We start from the raw sequence: 19,556 nt of genomic DNA, 5'->3' as shown, positions 1-19,556 counted from the left end.
GTTTTGCTTTTATACAAATTCATATTGTATATAATTTGAATAAATATATCAGAATAAGAATATACAATATTTCTCAAAAACATGCATGAATTCTTTCTTTTGTGCTTATAGAAACTGGAAACTTTTCTTGGCATCCAACAAGCTCCACTCCAGTGTTTGCCATAGTACAAGCTAATGATTCCAAGGCTGTTTCTGAGATAGGACTGACACTTACATTGTGCAACTGCAGCATCAATTCAACCTGTGACTATTCCAGATCAATTTTAAGCACAGAAAGAAACAATACTATCTTCAAGGTAAGTTCGATACAAGAAATTGTTTACTTTTTAAACAAAAACTTTATATAATTAGATTGCATTATTAAGAAGGGATGTAGATTCACCAGGCAGCCCAAACACCTACAGTTTGATTAATATTTACCAAAATGTTTTCATTTGGAAAATAGGGCACCAATTCAATCAAATATGTTGGAGGTTCATTTTCTGCTTAAGGCTTAAGGAGTACAATTGAGTATCGAATTATTTTCAGGCTCCAATTTCTAGCCTGCAGATGATGCCATCGATCATTGTTAAGGATAAAGTGCTATGATATAGTCAGTAACAAGAGATTTTATGGTAGGGAGTTCTGTTCTGCTGTTACAATACCTGATGCTGGTGGAGACAACAGAGGCAGACATAATGGTCAAAACAAAAACTCTCCACACAAACAATATAAATCCAAAACCTGTCTGTTCATAATTTAGGTCCCAGCATGTAACTGTACTCTTGCTTACACGGGCGATTACTGCGCTGAGGATTTTGATGCTTGTCAAGATAACCAATGCTTCCTGAATGACACTTGCAAAGATCAACCTGCACCACTGGAGGGCTACACCTGTGATCCATGTCCAGACAATTTAAAAGGAGATGGGATAAAATGTTTTGGTAAAGAACACTTTTCATTTTGTTTAGTGAAGTGCATCATCAAAATATGTGCATCATAATGTAAAGTAAAATAAAGACTGATTCCCATTCGTATGTGTACAAAATCAATAAATAAGAAATCTTACCATTAAAATACAGGCCACTGGAATGGTTGTATTGTTTCAGCATTTCTAGTTGTTCGAAGATGAGCCCTGGTTTTGAAAATGAAATGCAGTACATTCATTGGATGGAAACCTATCCTTAAATCACGGGGGGATTATTTTGGAAGTTTCTTCTGCAACCATAAAAGAATTGACCAAATTATTTTAATTTTAGGAAATATCTCCCAGTATAAATAGCATTCTTTACATGTGTAAAACCTCACTAAATGACATTGTAGAACTGTAGAAGTTTTGAAGAAAGGGATTGTGAAGAATTGCACCACTGAAGCAGAGTAAGGAGAAGCTCCAACACAAATGTTGGATGTTTGGTTAGGTACAAAGAAAGTATCTGAAACTAATTTATGTACATTTGTTTGCCATTCTAGACTTAGATGAGTGCCTAGAAAATGTATCCTCTTGTGAGCAGATCTGCACAAATGTGTTTGGAGGATACAACTGCAGCTGTAATGAGGGCTACACAGTAAACACATCAAACATCTCCCTCTGTACTGGTAAAGTACCAACGCTTATTGTTTAAACAAAAATAACATTTTGCAAAAAATAATCTGCTCTGCACAGGCAATGTGACAAAGGTCTAACCACTTTTAAATGTACTTCTGAATTCTACAATAGATGTCACAGTTGTGGTGTGGTGCTGGGACCATAATATTGATCCCAATGTTACATTTAATGAATGGGCTGAAATCGGTCTCACGACATGATGACCTCACAAGCACAAAGCTGCAATCTTCCTTTCCACTATGCCACCAAGCTGTCTTAAAGTACAATTTTTAAACCAAATGTTGGATTTTTTAAAATATTGAAACGAAAGGTCTTAAAAATCCTATGTGAATACACAATAGGCAAAAAGTGGGAATTTTGCTCCTGTAATATTTGTATAATGCACAGATTAGAGCAGATTTCTTTGTATGTGTTGGATTTCAAGAGGTCATCACGTACATATTAGTCAAATACACAACTGGATTAAAGCAGAAGTAAAAAAGCCATAGGTAGAAGAAAAGCTGATGATTATGTTGTGAATGATGGGTATCAGAAAGAACAAGAAGGCTGTCATCTGGGAGAAAGCTTGGGGACAATTTTGATAAAGGAATATTCAATGAAAATATGTCCTGAAGGAGAAATGTATCCCTAATACAGTATGTTTTTTCCATGGATTATTGTTGAGTTACTTTTGAGCAGACTGGGAAGAATTGCAACCAAAGTATCACTGAAGTGAACACCATAATAGTCACCGTTATAATCCTTCTCTTTCAGACATTAATGAATGCAGTAATACTTCTACATGTCCAGAAAATGCAGACTGTATCAATACAGTAGGAAACTACTCATGTGTGTGCAAGTCTGGATATGAAGGAGCGCCCTATAAATTCTGTGTTGGTAGGATATCTTCATTACTTTTCAAATTTCACCACCAGTTGATCCTCTGTGGCATTACCCACAGATAAAAGTAAACTAAAATTGTGTCTCTCCCTCTTTTGGTCTTTCTGTTTGTCTTCCACTCTTTCCATCTCCCTGCTTCTCTATGGATCTCAATCTTTCTCTCGTCATCTGTCACTGTTTTTGCCATTCTTTCATTTATTCTGTAAGTTTCTTTTTAAGTAAGTCTATATAACTTTGCTGCAATCCAGTTAGATGATCATAGCAATGATTGTAAGCAGTGCTGCAAGGGTTTTTCTTTTTGGCAAATATACACATACATCCACAGATTTTATTTTTTAACCTATATTCTTATTTGCCTATATGACAGGTAATGGACTCTAAAGTTAATTAATTCTGTGAAGTGTTTTGAAATATTTTTTCTATCAATCACATTGGGAAATTTGAAACACAGGGAGATCAATTTTTTCTTTCAATATTGAATATGTTTTCCTTTGAGAAAGCAATGTCCTGAGGAAAGGGCTAAGGATCCTTGCTCACTCATGTCACCAAGCAAGATAGAGTGGACAGTCACCAATTCTCCATCCCTCGTCACCTAACTGGAGTACTGAATGCTCTTTGGAGCTTAACCAGTTTTTTTTTCTCTCTGTGCATTGTGCATTCCATTCGACATTAAATAGCAAAATATTCAACCTATTTCAAATGACCACTAATAAGCACAACCTCATTCTTCATAACAAAGTCCCTTGCAGCTTGTTGCTGTATGCAGGACACCACTTGCTTGATGTACTATGCTTCTGTAATGTCAAACTGTCTCAACTTGTTACTGTACCCAGGATCCCACACTCCTGATGTAATATTCTGCTGTGATGAGGGACATTGGGCAGTGAGAGGGATAACTTCTGGCAAATTATATCTCGTAATATAGAAAAGTGATTGAAATCACTCCTGATTCATGGCAAGCACACTCCAAATGGATTTTGTGTCAAGTTTAGAAAATGGATCTTGTGCAAGATTGCCCTGGAACACCCCAAAATATGATTTAATGTTTATAAATAGAAGAAATAAACTGTACTGGTAATTTTTTAGAGATTGATTTTAAGTACTTATTGTGTAAAGTATATCAGTACTGGAGGACTATTTGTACCCAGTGTCAGTATCAACACCTTAGGTCAGGTGTAGCATAGATTAGAAGCAAATTAAAGATCCTCCTTCAATACCTGACAATGTGACTCAACCCAACTCAATAGAGCACTCCTTAGTGTACTTGTGTGAACTTCCTATTTTAAACCTCCTTATGTTATATTTGAGTAAGACTCTCAATTGGTGTCAAACCTTGGACAAATTTAACCTCAAGTCTGGAAAGTGGTTTAAACCTACCCACTCAGGACTGTTCATGCTTTCATTCTGAGCTGAGCCAACCGAAGTCCTAGAAATTTAAAGGAGTGTTGAAATCTACTCACCTATCCAATCTCTACCTTCTATCTCAAAGTTTATATTTTTCTATCTCATCTTCAAGCATAATACTGAATTCAATCAAGAAATGTATGCTTTTGTTTGAATTTCTGAACATCCTTCACTGTAATCCATGTCAATTCTTCATATTTTAATGGGTAATTTCAGTTATCAACGACCTGTTTCCGTCCACAATTTAGCACTGTACAAACTATTATTAAACCTCATAATAAGTAACCTGTTATTTTCTGACATTATTCTTCCAGATATAGATGAATGTCTTGATAGCAATGCCTGTTCAAGTCATCATTCCATTTGTATCAATACTGAGGGATCTTTCAACTGTACATGTCTACAGGGATATGAAGGACCCAACTGCACAGGTGAGGAATACACGTATCCAAGTGTAGGTTCTTGGAAGAAATGGCCTTGTAGCAGTTGTTAATTTATACTCTGTGACCATATCATATTAGTTTGGTCACTCATTCATCAAAAGGTAAAAAATATAGAACAGATGGATTAGAGCAGGGTTTCTCAAACTGGTGAGATGCAGACCTGTCCAGGAGGAGTCACGAGTGTAGATACGATAAAATGAGTCTTTCTTTTGCATTCAATGTGATTTTTTTTGTGTGTGGAATTGTGTGTAAATGGAGCATTGTGCTAAATGAAAATCACACTGGAGTGGATTTTCAACTTGCGTCCCAATTGTAAAACTGACGTTGCAGATCAGCCACCTATTATAGAAACCAATTGATTTTTATTTCTATTGAAACCAATGTACATGAAAATTGGGCAGCTTCTATAACGGGAGGCTGATCAGCAATGTCAGTTTTAGGCCTGGGTGGCAAGTTGAAAATCTACCCCAAGCTATCTGTGGCCTGTGATTCTAATCTTTATCCTCAAAGTAGTAATGAGCTTAATGCGAGAACAAAAAGACATGTCTTGACAGCAATGTCTACCCACTCTGTGACCTCACAATGGCCAGGGTACTGATGTAATTTAAAGGGGAAGGCCAGACGATCCTGGGAAGGGGGTGGGTCCCGCTGAAGATCCATCAGCGAACAGGACAACTTCTGTGGAGGCACAGGAGGAGTAGTAATGCTGCTCCTGGCCCCGCAAAAATCCTTTGAAACACTTATCTTCAACAGTTTGAGCAGCCTCCAGCATCTTTGAAAGCGGATAAATCTCCAGGCCCGGATGAAATGTATCCCAGGCTGTTAAGAGAAGCGAGGGAGGAACTGGCTGATGCTCTGACCATCATTTTTCAATCCTCCCTGGCGACAGGCGTGGTGCCGGAGGATTGGAGGACTGCTAATGTTGTACAGTTGTTTAAAAAGGGAGAAAAAGATAGACCGAGTAATTATAAGCCAGTCAGTCTAACCTCAGTGGTGGGCAAATTATTGGAATCAATTCTGAGGGACAGCAGAAATCGTCATTTAGAAAAGCACGGGTTAATCAAGGACGGTCAGCATGAATTTGTTAAAGGAAGGTCGTGTTTGACTAACTTGATTGAATTTTTTGAGGCGGTAACAAGGAGGGTCGATGAGGGTAATGCGTTTGATGTAGTGTACATGGATTTTAGCAAGGCTTTTGACAAAGTCGCACATAGCAGACTGGTCAAAAATATAAAAGCCCATGGGATCCAAGGGAAAGTGGCTAGTTGGATCCAGAATCGGCTCAGTGACAGGAGGCAAAGGGTAATGGTTGACGAGTATTTTCGCAACTAGAAGGCTGTTTTCAGTGGGGTTCCGCAAGGCTCAGTACTGGATCCCTTGCTTTTTGGGGTATATATTAATGATGGGGGCTTGATCAAGAAGTTTGCAGATGATACAAAAATTGGCCGTGTGATTGATAGTGAGGAGGAAAGCTGTAGACTGCAGGAAGATATCAATGGACTGGTCAGGTGGACAGAAAAGTGGCAAACAAAATTCAATCCAGAGAAGTGTGAGGTAATGCATTTGGGGAAGGCAAACAAGGTAAGGGAGTGCACAATAAATGGGAGGATACTGAGAGGTGTAGAGGAACAAAGGGACCTTGGAGTGCATGTGCACAGATCTCTAAAGGTAGCAGGACATGTGGATAAGGTGGTTATAAAGGCACATGGGATATTTTCCTTTATTAGCTGAGGCATAGAATATAAGAGTAGGGAGGTTATGCTAGAGCTGTATAAAACATTAGTTAGGCCACAACTTGAGTACTGCGTACATTACAGGAAAGATGTGATTGCACTAGAGAGGGTACAGAGGAGATTTACAAGGATGTTACCAAGGCTGGAGAATTTTAGCTATGAGAAAAGATTGGATAGGCTGGGATTGTTTTCTTTGGAACAAAGGAGGCTGAGAGGAGATTTAATTGAGGTATATAAAGTTTTGACGGGACTAGAAAGAGTGGATAGGGAGGATCTATTTCCCTTAGCAGAGGGGTCAGTGACCAGGGGGCATAGATTTAATGTAATTGGTAGAGGATTAGAGGGGAGCTGAGGAGAAATTTTTTCACCCAGAGGACGGTGCGTGTCTGGAACTCACTACCTGAAAGGGTGATAGAGGCAGAAATCCTTAATTCATTGAAAAAGTACTTGGATGTGCACTTGAGATGCCGTAACCTACAGGGCTACGGACCAAGTGCTGGAAAGTGGGATGAAGCTGGATAGCTCTTTTTCAGCCGGCACGCACACAATGGGCTGAATGGCCTCTTTCTGTGCCGTACCTTTCCATGATTCTATTCCATATAGGGACCGTTGGTTTAGCTACTTTACGCAATGCTGAGTGGGCAGCGCTTTTGCAGTGTTGTGGGAAAATCACCACTCGGAGTCAGACTTAAAGATTCAACATGCAGTTTATTGGACAAAGTACTTTGGGAGAAGAACTGGACGCTCCGCAGTGTACGCAGCCACCTTCTCAACTTCAAAATGGTTGTCGCGCTTTTTTATACCTTTCAAGTACAGACTTTCAGCAGCTATTGCATTATTAGTCTTGATTAGTTACACATTAGCCAATTAGGCCCCCACAGCAACAATTGACCTCCAATCACATTAAAACAACTGTTATCAACTTAAGACAGTATGGTCTTTGTCTATCCAGTCTGGTTCTGTAGTTTTTATCAGCTCGTTGTGAAATGTCTTTGTAACTCCAGACTGTAAGTCAGCTTTCTAAACACACAAGCTCAGCATTTTTTAATGTCTTCTCACACAGTCCATCTTGAGCAGAATCCATTTGGTTTAGTAGAGTCCATTTTGTTTAGTAGTACACTAATTTGTCATATGTTATGTTTAAGCTTTTAATTATGGTTAGTCTGGTCTGCGCAAAGCGCATTTCAGTGTGGTCTCGGGGCAGTGACCGCAGCCGGGTAAAGGGATTATTCCTTTGGACAAAATAAATAATAAATGATGTTTTGACAAATTAACCCCTTGGGCTCTCAAGAAGAGCCGCAATGGATTTTCTGTGTTTCTTTTAAAACAGGTGACCCTGGTTTTTGGGACCACATGAGTGTTGATGGTGCAGGATTACCAAGAGTAGTTCTTTGACATAAAATGGCTTTACAAAGTTACGGTGCAACCTTTGCTGGAGAAATTTGGTGCAGGAAACGATCCAGTGGTGTTAAAAAATTTAAGACTTTAGCTGCAGACATCGGCAGATACCAAATGTCACAGCGTGGTGATATCAACCTGATTCTCTTCTTTTGAAAACATTTTGATTTGTTTTGTTTTAACCCATTTATTGTCTTCCGAGACAGAGTGCTTGAGGTGGGAAGATATGGGAGTTACATCCAAAAGTAATTACGAGCACTTCATCTATACTATAAAACCACAAAGCCTGGACATAATTTGTTTCTGAAATTGGAATTGATAAGAAAAATTTATATGAGTTGCTATTCAAGCACTCGAGAAAGAAAATTTACTTGTAATTTAAGGGGATAATCAAATTATATTTTAAAATAGAAGAAGTCCAGTCTAAATGGTTCCCATTGAATGCTGTGTATCAAGAATTCTTTTCGGGAGGGAAGAAAATTTTACATTGACAAGTCCTGTCAGTCCATGCACACAATAGTCACTTCATCTTTGCCTTTAACCCAACAGCTTAAATTTTACTTTAACAGTCCCCCCTTTTGGTCATGATTATGGCTTAATAATCATTTAGACCAATACCGATAGAGTCCATGCAACATTGGTCTGGCACTTAATACACAGCCTTTCGGGTATTCATCTTCCGTGATGTTCTGTGCATATGCCTAACCCGTAACTCACAGGTTACATGTTAGAGCAAAGTGCCCTATCTTTATGCTATTCGGCTGTTGGGGCGGCACATACGCATTTCTGTTGTAAATTATCCCACCCTGTGCTTCTGGCCTGTGTCCAACACTATGTGGACATAGAGTGACAGCATGTCTAGTAACACATCCCTTTAATTTTGTTCCAGCCAAATTCCCTTTAATTTTTTTTCAGCATATGGTAACCTATTGTGATGGGATATGTGCATTCCGTCCTTCACTACCCCAATATTCTGTACTTGTTACACCTCTCATCCCTGGGTTTCGGGTGCCATCACCAGTATTACTAGTACCAACCCTAGGAGCCCTCCTCCGTCAGGTTTACACTCCACTTGAGTGGGGTACACCCGCACCATTGCCCTGAATTGGCAAGGGGTGATGTTCTTGTTTGCTAACAGCCGCTTGGAGGTACCACCTCCATCATGCCCACAGGTCAGGTTCACCCTCAGTTTGTTGATTCATAAGGGTACTTCCCCTGCCTGTATCTGTTCCACAATCCAGTTACCATATGTACTGCAGATGTCATTAGCAGCTGCCTGCTAAGATACGTTATATTCCTCTTTTATTAATTTATTAATGGTTTGGGCATGTGTTTCTAGCACTGTAGCTATCCTTTGCAAATGTATGATCAGTATTTGATCCTCAGACAATTCCTTATCTGTATTTTCATTTATTTTTTAAAATATATCTTTAATGTGAGACCCTAAATCTCTGACCTTTTGATCTAATGTTGCCAAACCAATGTTACTGTCCGATACAATATTTACAGTCAGCTCCAATATCCCAAAATTTGTTTATTTTACGTAATTTCTTCTTGAACCGCTTTTCATTTCCCAAAATATCCCACTACATTGTGCCCGAGTCCCTTCTATCATTTCACAATTATCCCAACTTGAGAGCAGTATTGTTGGACTGACAGGACTTGTCAATGTAAAATTTTCTTCCCTCCCGAAAAGAATTCTTGATACACAGCATTCAATAGGAACCATTTAGACTGGACGACTTCTATTTTAAAATATAATTTGATTATCCCCTTAAATTACAAGTAAATTTTCTTTCTCGAGTGCTTGAACAGCAACTCATATACATTTTTCTTATCAATTCCAATTTCAGAAACAAATTATGTCCAGGCTTTGTGGTTTTATAGTAGAGATGAAGGGCTCGTAATTACTTTTGGATGTAACTCCCATATCTTCCCATCTCAAGCACTCTGTCTTGGAAGACAATAAATGGGTTAAAACAAAACAAATCAAAATGTTTTCAAAAGAAGAGAATCAGGTTGATATCACCACGCTGTGACATTTGGTATCTGCCGATGTCTGCAGCTAAAGTCTTAAATTTTTTAACACCACTGGATCGTTTCCTGCACCAAATTTCTCCAGCAAAAGTTGCACCGTAACTTTGTAAAGCCATTTTATGTCAAAGAACTACTCTTGGTAATCCTGCACCATCAACACTCATGTGGTCCCAAAAACCAGGGTCATCTGTTTTAAAAGAAACACAGAAAATCCATTGCGGCTCTTCTTGAGAGCCCAAGGGGTTAATTTGTCAAATCATCATTTATTATTTATTTTGTCCAAAGGAATAATCCCTTTACCCGAAACAAATCCAGAAAACAAAACAGGAGAGAGAAATTGCCTAGTCCCTCTCTCTCTCTCTCTCTCTGGAGCACGCAGCCTGTCTGAAATAAACACTGTCTCTCCCACATACAGATGTACGTAGGACTGCAGACTGGACTTCCCAACTCCAAGTCCTAATCTCCGTGTTTTCAAGATGTCCAAATCAATGGTGTTAACAACTGAGGCATCTATATTAAAGGCAGTTGCTATATGACTTATCACAGACCTTTACGTCTCCATATTTGTCTATCTCTTTTATGATGTCCACCTCCATTCCATGTCTCGCTTCGTTTTAACACTTGAGTTAGGAGGTGTTGATATAATTGTTGAGATACAATTTGTCAGGGAAGGTTTCCCCTCTTTGGTCAGATCGAACTTCCTTATCATACTGTGGCGGGGTAAAACTGATAGGCGTTTAGTACCCTGTGTCAGTACATAGCTCAAGTAATGGACTTCCAATTGTCTAACCTATGCTTTCTTTTCATACGATTTGTTTTACATTCCTTTCTCATCAATTTTTTTTTCACATAGTTTTAGTGGGTTTGTTTATAACCAACTCTCCGAGCTGTTCCAGGTTTCCGACTTTTCCTATCACAGTGATACCAGATAGCTTTTTTTAATTTGTCCCGTTAATTTTTTAAACCTCTTTTTTAAACCACAGCCAATCACAAGATAAAAATTCAAAATGCCATTTTTTTTTTAGAAGATCCCATGTCTGGGATTTAACATGCTCACATTTTATAAGAACCAGAATTTAATAGGTCACTTAACCTCAATAACTCCAATTTTAATTCAGCAATATCAGAATTAAACACAAGACAAAACAGATACATTACACAAAGGAAGAAAACACGTAAGACGCAGTAAGAAGGGGCGTGGCCCACAACACCGACAAAAAAAGCACTGATCAGTACAGGCTTTTTAAAGGGACAGTACACTGGAACAACAGAACCTCTCTTTTTCAGGTCTCTGTCTTTTAAACATTTTAATTGATTCCTTTTTTTTCCTAATTCCCTTACCCTAGATTCTAATTCCCTAATTTTATCGTTATCTTCGCTCCACTTTCTAGTGGAAGCGCCTACTTGTCCTATTAGTCCAGTTAGTTGGTGGACTAGTAATACCCCTGCCTTTTTTGTTCTGTCTTTCTTTTCCCCATCTACCCACTTTCTCTGTTGTTCTAAGGTCTGAGAAACATCCCAGCCATCCTTTTGCATCTGCTTAATCAACGAGTGTCTGTCTCAGGTTCCCATCTAGTTTCCCCACTTGTCATCTTTACTTGCTCTCTCTCTCACCGGATTTTACTTTTAATTCAGCAATATTCCCGGCCCAAACTCCGGATTTTACTTTTAACTCCCGGTCTCTCTCACTGGATTTTACTTTTAAGTCCCGGCCCAAACTCCGGATTTTACTTTTAACTCCCGGTCTCTCTCACCGGATTTTACTTTTAAGTCCCGGCCCAAACTCCGGATTTTACTTTTAACTCCCGGTCTCTCTCACCGGATTTTACTTTTAAGTCCCGGCCCAAACTCCGGATTTTACTTTTAACTCCCGGTCTCTTCTCACCGGATTTTACTTTTAAGTCCCGGCCCAAACTCTGGATTTTACTTTTAACTCCCGGTCTCTTCTCACCGGATTTTACTTTTAAATCCCACTCACGGCCACGATTACCGTTTTGGTAACGTGTTTCCTCCACCGGAGCCTGGCTCTAGGTCAGGGTGATCAGGTCCTTAACGCAGTCTTAAAACTTCAGACATTAAAACTTCAGACAGTACACATCGTGAATTAACTTATGCTCTAATTATCTCTGCGTTTGTTCGCCACTACAGAGTTTGATACCGGATGGCCCTGACTACTTGTGCTTCACGATCTTGAGTGCCCCTTGCGCCTCTACGCCCACTTCATGGTCCTGACCTTCGTGTGGGGGATCTCCCCTCTTAACAACCGGTCTAAGGCTGCACATTTGAGACAGGCACTCCCTTGTCCTTAGTCGATCAGCACAAGCAATCAGTTCCTGTTTTTACCCAACAGTCCCATAACTTCCCCTAACTTTCCTCCATTTTTAACTGCATTGTTGGCTCAGTCTGACTCCCACAGTTCAATAATCTCTACTCCAGTTCGCCGATCGAGGCCAACCGATCAGCTCACCAGCAGTGAGATCCTGCCGACTACGCCAATTTGTTGTGGGAAAATCACCACTCGGAGTCAGACTTAAAGATTCAACATGCAGTTTATTGGACAAAGTACTTTGGGAGAAGAACTGGACGCTCCGCAGTGTACGCAGCCACCTTCTCAACTTCAAAATGGTTGTCGCGCTTTTTTATACCTTTCAAGTGCAGACTTTCAGCAGCTATTACATTATTAGTCTTGATTAGTTACACATTAGCCAATTAGGCCCCCGCAGCAACAATTGACCTCCAATCACATTAAAACAACTGTTATCAACTTAAGACAGTATGGTTTTTGTCTATCCAGTCTGGTTCTGTAGTTTTTATCAGCTCGTTGTGAATTGTCTTTGTAACTCCAGACTGTAAGTCAGCTTTCTAAACACACAAGCTCAGCATTTTTTAATGTCTTCTCACACAGTCCATCTTGAGCAGAATCCATTTGGTTTAGTAGAGTCCATTTTGTTTAGTAGTACACTAATTTGTCATGTTATGTTTAAGCTTTTAATTATGGTTAGTCTGGTCTGCGCAAAGCGCATTTCAGTGTGGTCTCGGGGCAGTGACCGCAGCCATGCACACAATAGTCACTTCATCTTTGCCTTTAACCCAACAGCTTAAATTTTACTTTAACAGTAGCATGATGCCACATGTTGTCATACAAAAATAGCATTGGGGTCCTAAGTATGTCGTAGCACCCCGACTTGCATACAAGTTTCTGGCAGGAGCCCTGGGTGCCTATTTCTTGGCCCACTCCAAAATTGCTGCGGGCAAAATGATGGCATGAATAGCATAGTAAGTTCAAAATTGCAAGTGCGCTGTTCCTGCTGAAAAATAGTAAAGAAACCAAAATTGGCCGCATTATTCTTTCCAATGTAGATTGGTGAAAAATTCATATATTGTGTGTATACGCGCATATGCACACACACGCACACGTATACACGCGGATATCCACACACATACACACACATACAAAGTTGCCGCAGACTTTTTGGCAGCAACTTACTTCAAATGCAATTTCAAAAAACTGCAACGTTCTTTCCCAGGCTGTGAGAGCGGGAAAAGGTCTCTCTGTCCCCTCCACCAATTAGCTTGAAGCAAGCCACACTGTGAGAACCAGGAAGTGAAGCTCATTCACAAACCGCGAAGACTAAGAACCAGGAAGTGTCAGATAAGATCAGTAAATGAATTATAAAATCAGTTAGGGAAAGCGAAATAAAGAGAAGATTAAAAGACTGAGATAAAAGAGACAGAAAGAGAAAGTAAAAAAATAAAAATGTTCACTATAATTTAAAAAAAATTATTTTAAAACGTCCAAAAACTATTAAAACTGAGCCTCATTTCCATAAATTTTCTCCAATCCTCGCCCAAACCCGGCCAGATCCACTACCTGGCTGGCAGGCAGGAGCACCAGTTCAGGTAGCAGGTGGCCACAGCCGGGGACCCGCGGGATCCAGCAGTCAACTAAGTGGTTGGGGTTGGGGTGCCCTGGATGTGAATGGGGTGAATGGAGGCCCAAGGCTTCTTTCTGGGGCCTGGAGGAGCATTTCTGCTCCTCCTGGCCCACAAGGACATCTAAAGAAAAAGTTAAGACTTACCTGCCTGAGCCTCTTCTGGCCCACGATCCACCTCCTGACAGGTTTTGCTGACAGGGAAGCTATCACAGCTCCCTCGCTCAGGCTTCTAAATAAAATTGCAGATCGGGTCCTGGAGACGGCATCAGGCCTCAATCTGCATATTTAAACAAGACCCCACCAGCCAATGTAGGGTGTCCAGCTCGCCTGCTCAAAAGAGCAAGTTAACATCAGGAGAGGGCAGGAAGACCGCAGGATCGGAGGGGGTAATTCGTTGCCCTCATTTTAACTAGGTAAGGACTGCAATGACAGTCTGGGTGTACACAGTCACATTGAGGTTTATATAGTTTTCTATAGCGGTCAGGCCAGCATGAAGAGCAAGACTTTGCCCATGATTGATAAGATGATGTGAAAAATTAAACTGTTTCGATGACAACTTTAGTCTTCACCTATTACTGTTGAGAACGCAGGTGGACAAACAGTAATGGTTTAGACTCATACAATGTTTTACTTTTACCAACAGGTATCAATGGGTGTAAATCATGCTCTCCAAATTCACAATGTACCTCTGATGGGAAAAGTTATAACTGTACCTGCAAATCAGGATTTTCAGGTAAATATATCCCAATTTTTTTTTGTATAGTCATTAAAAATTCCTTAATTGTGGCTCAGCTAATTAATTAAGCATACAGAGGCAATCATTGTTCACACTTCCATAATATTGAACGTTGCGTTTTGAAAATCTGCTTTTTATATACCTTGTATATAGAAACTATATACTGACAAATCTCACACGGCACTGTTCATGGTAGGTTGAAGGATATTCTGTTTTACAAGCATTATATCACAAAGCGCATATTATTCTGTTGCTAAGTACAGCTGTGTGTAAATTGATATAAATGTTTACGGCCACAAAATGTAATTATTGTACTTGCCCCAGATAAATTGGAGGCTGATTGCTCATAATAGATCCTTGGGTCAGTTGGAGGACACACTGGCCTTTTTCTTTTTTTAAAAAACTTTTTTGTGTGACTCCTGACGTCAATTAGAATGGTGATGGAGGAGGTGGCTCCGTGAACATCCCCATCTTCAACCATGTTGGAGCCTAGCCCATGAGTGCAAGAGACAAGGCTAAAGTGTTTGCAAGTGTCTTCAGCTGAAAGTGCCGAGTGGATGATCACACTCAGCTTTCTCCCAAGGCCCCCAGCATTATAGATACCAGTGTTCAGCCAATTCTGTTTACTCCACGTGACATTAAGAAGCAACCGAGTACACAGCAATAGGCTCGGACAATATCCTGATGACAGTGCTGAAGACCTGTGCACCAGAGCTAGCCAAGGTGTTCTAGTACAGCTGTGACTGTGGCATCCATCTAACAACATGGAAGATTTCTAAGGGTATGTCCTAAGCACAAAAAAGGACAAATTTAACCTGACAAATTACTGCCATATCAGCCTCCTCCCAAATCAGTAGTGATAATGGCATTATTGATGACGCCAAGCAACACTTAATCACCAATAATCTGTTCACTAATGCTCAGTTAAGGTTCCATCAGAACCACTCTGGTTCAAACCTCACCACAGCCTTGATCAAAAAATGGGTGCAACATTTCAAGAAGTGCAAATAGCTGCCCTCAACATCATGACAGCATTTGACCGAGTATGGCATCAAGGAGGGGTCAATAGGGGTCAAAGCAAAAATCCACCAATGTCTGGAATCATACCGGATGCAAAGGAATATGCTTGTCGGTGTTGAAGCCAGTCATCACAACCCCAGGACATCATTGCAGGAGCTCCTCTGAGAAGGATTTTTGCCCAGCCACCTTCAGTTACTTTATTAATGAACTTCACTCCATCATAAGGGTAGAAGTGGAGCTGTTTGCTGACAATTCCATTATGTTCTGCTGCATTCACAAATCCTCTGATGATGAAACAGAACATGCCAATCTACAACAGGACCTGGATAACATCTAGGCTTGGGCTGACATGTGGCAGTTAACATATGCACCACATAAATGCCAGGTAATATCTATCTCAAACAAGAGAGAGCCCAGCCACCTCCCCTTGACCTTCAATGGCACCAACGTCACCAAGTCCCCCAGCATCAACATTCTGGTCACCGTTGACCATAAGCTGAACTGGACCAGCCATAGCAACAGTGTGGCTACAAGAGCTTATCTCGCTGGGTATGCTGCAATGGGAGGTTCATCTCCTAACTCCTCCAAGCCTCACCACCATCTACAAGGCTCAAGTCAGGAGTATGAAGGAATACTCACCACTCCCCTTAATGGATGCAGCTGTAACAACAGTCAAGAAGCTCATCAACATCCAGAAGAGTTTGATTGGTGCCCCTACCACTGGACTCGATATTCACCCCCTCCATCATTGACACACACTGGCTGCAATATGTATAGGATTCATTGCAGCAACTCATCAAGGTTACTTTGACAGTAGCTCACTCCCCTGAGACCTCTATTACCAAGAAGAACAAGAGCCCCAATGTTGTGGCAACACCAACACCATCATCACTTCCAAATTCCCCTCCAAATCACACATCATCCTCACTTGTTCACTATTCGTTGTTCCTCCTAAGTTACAGCAGACAATTGGTGGAACTCCCTGGAAATTCTATCCTATAATTCCTAATAATGATGTGTAAATACTGTAAGAATTCTCACTGTCCATCTCTCAAGGCAGGATTCTTCATATCACCATGCAGGGAGATGCACATAACATTCCTTGCCTGGGCTGTTATATGCAGCACTGCATAGCTATACAGAGCAATATTCTTCCATAATACAGAATGGACATCAATGCCTTCAGTGACCTGGAAAATTGAGATTTTATATCCTAGGGAAACCCACTGTCAATTATATAAGAAATATTAAGAGTATTACTTTAATGGTAATTTAAAATAACCATTGGTATCCTTAGGTCCATAACAATTTGTGCATTTAATACTTTAGGAAATGGTACGACCTGCACTGCATTGCGAATCGCATGTGACTCCTCCCAATGCCCTCCCTCATTCTGCGGTACTGGAGGAACCTGTGTACCCAACCCTGCCGATGGCTGCAAACCAGTCTGCAAATGCTCAAGTCAGTACAGAGGGGAGTGGTGCACAATTGCAAAACTGCAGTTCATTGCAGAACCATTGTCAAGTACGTTAATGCATCTGATATACTGTTATTTTAGAAACATGTTTGTTGCCCAAAGTTTGTTTTTCAGTTTTGTTACTAATGAATTATTGTAAATACGAATAAGACTGCTCTCAAATATATGAATCATACATTTAATATGTACAAAATCTTTATATATAAAATATAATAAGGAACTTCAAAAGTCAATTAGAGAAATGTTATGATTCACTTTTTTAAACTTTGACATATCTTTTTTAACTATTTTATGAAAGGGTAAGAAAATGTAGGGGTACTGTTTGTTCAAGAGAAAATAAAACTGGCCATAAATGCTGAATATTAAAAAAAGTCTATTTTCTAGCCAACATAGAGACATTTGACCAGAGTCTCATTCCCTGCAAGGCCACTCTAGTGACGTCAATTAAGGGGATGACACAGAGCAGCTTCACTGGAAATAGCAGGGGTGTGACTTCAAATCAGCCTAAGAGGCACATTACTGTCTCTTGCCCATGGGAAACCCTGCTCATGCTGGAATATTCCTCTCTGCACCCTCTTCAATTTCTGTATTTGGTTTTTATGGGCAGTGATTAGTATTGAACACAGTAACAACAACTTGCATTTATATAGTGCCTTTAATGTAGTAGAATGTCCCAAGCCGCGTCTCAGGAGCGATTATCAAACAAAATTTGACACCCAGCCACATAAGGAGATATTAGGATAGGTGACCAAAAGCTTGGTCAAAGAGATAGGTTTTAAGGAGTGTCTTAAAGGAGGAGAGAGAGGTAGAGAGGTTTAGGGAGGGAATTCCAAAGCTTAGGGCCTAGGCAGCTGAAGGCACGGCCGCCAATGGTGGAGTGATGAAAATCGGGGTTGCGCAAGAGGCCAGAATTGGAGGATCACAGAGATCTGGAGGGCTGGAGGAGGTTACAGAGATAGGGAGGGGCGAGGCCATGGAGGGATTTGAAAACAAGGATGAGAATTTTAAAATAGAAGCATTGCCTAATGTCTACTAGTCTAAGATCTTACCAATGTATTGTATAGTCCTAGTATAACTTCTAGTGACTTGTAGGGCTACATTTTCTAACCATTACATGTCAATGAGAGTTAAATTTAGCCCTAGTACTCTAATGTTCTGGCTATATATCCCAGCATTCAATTTTCTTTTTTAATTACCTCACCTTATTATCTAGGCATTGAAATTGATGAATCCCTGATGTCTTTCTAAACCTCTGCTTGTGCAATCCCATTCATTTTACACCTTTACATTTTCAACCAATGTGCAATACATTAATCGGTCTTTACTTTTGCTTGCTAAATTGCACAGCTGATCTATATCTTTTGGCATATTGATACATTCTCTGCCTCCTTATTTTAGTGTCAACCACAAATTTTACCAGCTTTTTTGGCTTCTAGATAATTTCTGTCGGTTGGAAACATCAGGGGCGTGAGTACTGACCCCCACAGGACTCCACTGAACAGTTATCCCTAGATTGACACTGCACCTCTTTTGAGTACTCTCTCTTTACTAATCTTTTAACCAACTTCTTATCCATTCCTGTGCTACACCTTGGATTCCTATAACTTTTATTTTAGATAGAAGTCTTTCATGTGGAACTTTATCAAGAGCTTGTTGAAAATCCAAATAAATTATATCAGAGAGAGCTCCACTTTAATTCTTTTAGAATTCTAATTTCTCTCTAGCTACATTCTATTATATAATTCATATAAATCCCCAGTAGACCAATCACTGACCTATTTACCTTAATAAAAATAACTCTCCACAAATCATTCCATTGAATCTCCAACTGCTATAACCCCTTTTCTAAACTACATTTTTCCTCAGTTCCAGCACGCTGTTCTGACTTTTCCTCAATTTCTCCTTCGATTTCCTGAGTAGCATCCTTAGTATTTAAAAACTATTCACACTGATATTTCTTGCATTACTCCACTGTTTTTCTAGCCTTCCTTACCACCATTGTTTACGATAGCTCAGTCCGTGCCTCTGTCAGTCCCTTTTTCTCCACCATCAATTTCCTAACATGCTTTTTATGTCCCTCCTCCAGCTAGACCTCAAACTCAAGAGTATCTTCTATTTGGGCCCATATCATTGATGAAACTTTCACAATCACCAATCATCACGAGCATGTGAAACACTGCCCTTTACATACTGCGGTACATATTCTTCCATTTCCTTGCATAACTAAGGCCCTGATCTAAATGTCTTTACAAAGTTCTTTCAACCTGAAACTATTATTCCAACCACTCAAAATACCTATTAAACACCTTAAACATCAAATTAGCCTTTAAACATATTACACTATCTTTTATTTAACTTAAAATTGTCAGTTTTTTTTTTAAGGAAGTTGATGAATGTAGAGTGAAATCACCAGCAAAAGAGTAGATGGAGAGATGATGAGGGAAGGGTCAGAAAGGGATAGAGAAAAGAGAAGTTAGAAACTGCTGAGGTAATGGAAAACAAGCCAGGTGATGAGCGGCAGCTATTGGTTAAATCTGTAAGTGACACTGATAAACTGGGGTAAATTTTCAACTTCCTGTCCAAGCATAAAACTGGCATTATGGATTGGCTGCCTGTTATCGTCACTGCCCGGTTTTCATTTCTGTTGAAATCCATGGAAATGGAAATCGAGCGGTTTCTATAATGGCCGGCCTATCCGCAACGTAAGTTTTACACCCGGGCGGTAAATTGAAAATCTACCCCACCTGTCCATGAAAAATTGGAGGAAAAACAAGATTTTCATTGACCCATTAAAAGGTGTGGACGAGATCAAGATGTAATGACATAGGTGGCTGGTGAGTGAACAAAGTAATTGTGAACAAGGAATGGAAGGCCCTCTGGAATCCCTGAGTACAAGTCAGATGATAATT

General features: G+C 40.0%; 1 protein-coding gene across 1 annotated transcript in view; it reads left to right on the top strand.

Moving 5' to 3' along the window:
* LOC137331104 (mucin-4-like) overlaps nt 1-19,556 on the top strand; it is a 68,844-nt gene that overhangs the window by 47,828 nt on the left and 1,460 nt on the right. Inside the window, exons 22-28 of the mRNA XM_067994708.1 lie at nt 112-296; nt 743-923; nt 1,450-1,575; nt 2,339-2,461; nt 4,183-4,322; nt 14,058-14,147; nt 16,500-16,635. Of these exons, the coding sequence (XP_067850809.1) occupies nt 112-296; nt 743-923; nt 1,450-1,575; nt 2,339-2,461; nt 4,183-4,322; nt 14,058-14,147; nt 16,500-16,635 (981 nt within the window). The remainder of the gene's footprint in view (nt 1-111; nt 297-742; nt 924-1,449; nt 1,576-2,338; nt 2,462-4,182; nt 4,323-14,057; nt 14,148-16,499; nt 16,636-19,556) is intronic.

Source organism: Heptranchias perlo, chromosome 13 (genome assembly GCF_035084215.1).
Source record: "Heptranchias perlo isolate sHepPer1 chromosome 13, sHepPer1.hap1, whole genome shotgun sequence".
NCBI classification, from domain to species: Eukaryota; Metazoa; Chordata; class Chondrichthyes; order Hexanchiformes; family Hexanchidae; genus Heptranchias; species Heptranchias perlo.
This window is presented reverse-complemented; position numbering and strand designations above follow the sequence as displayed.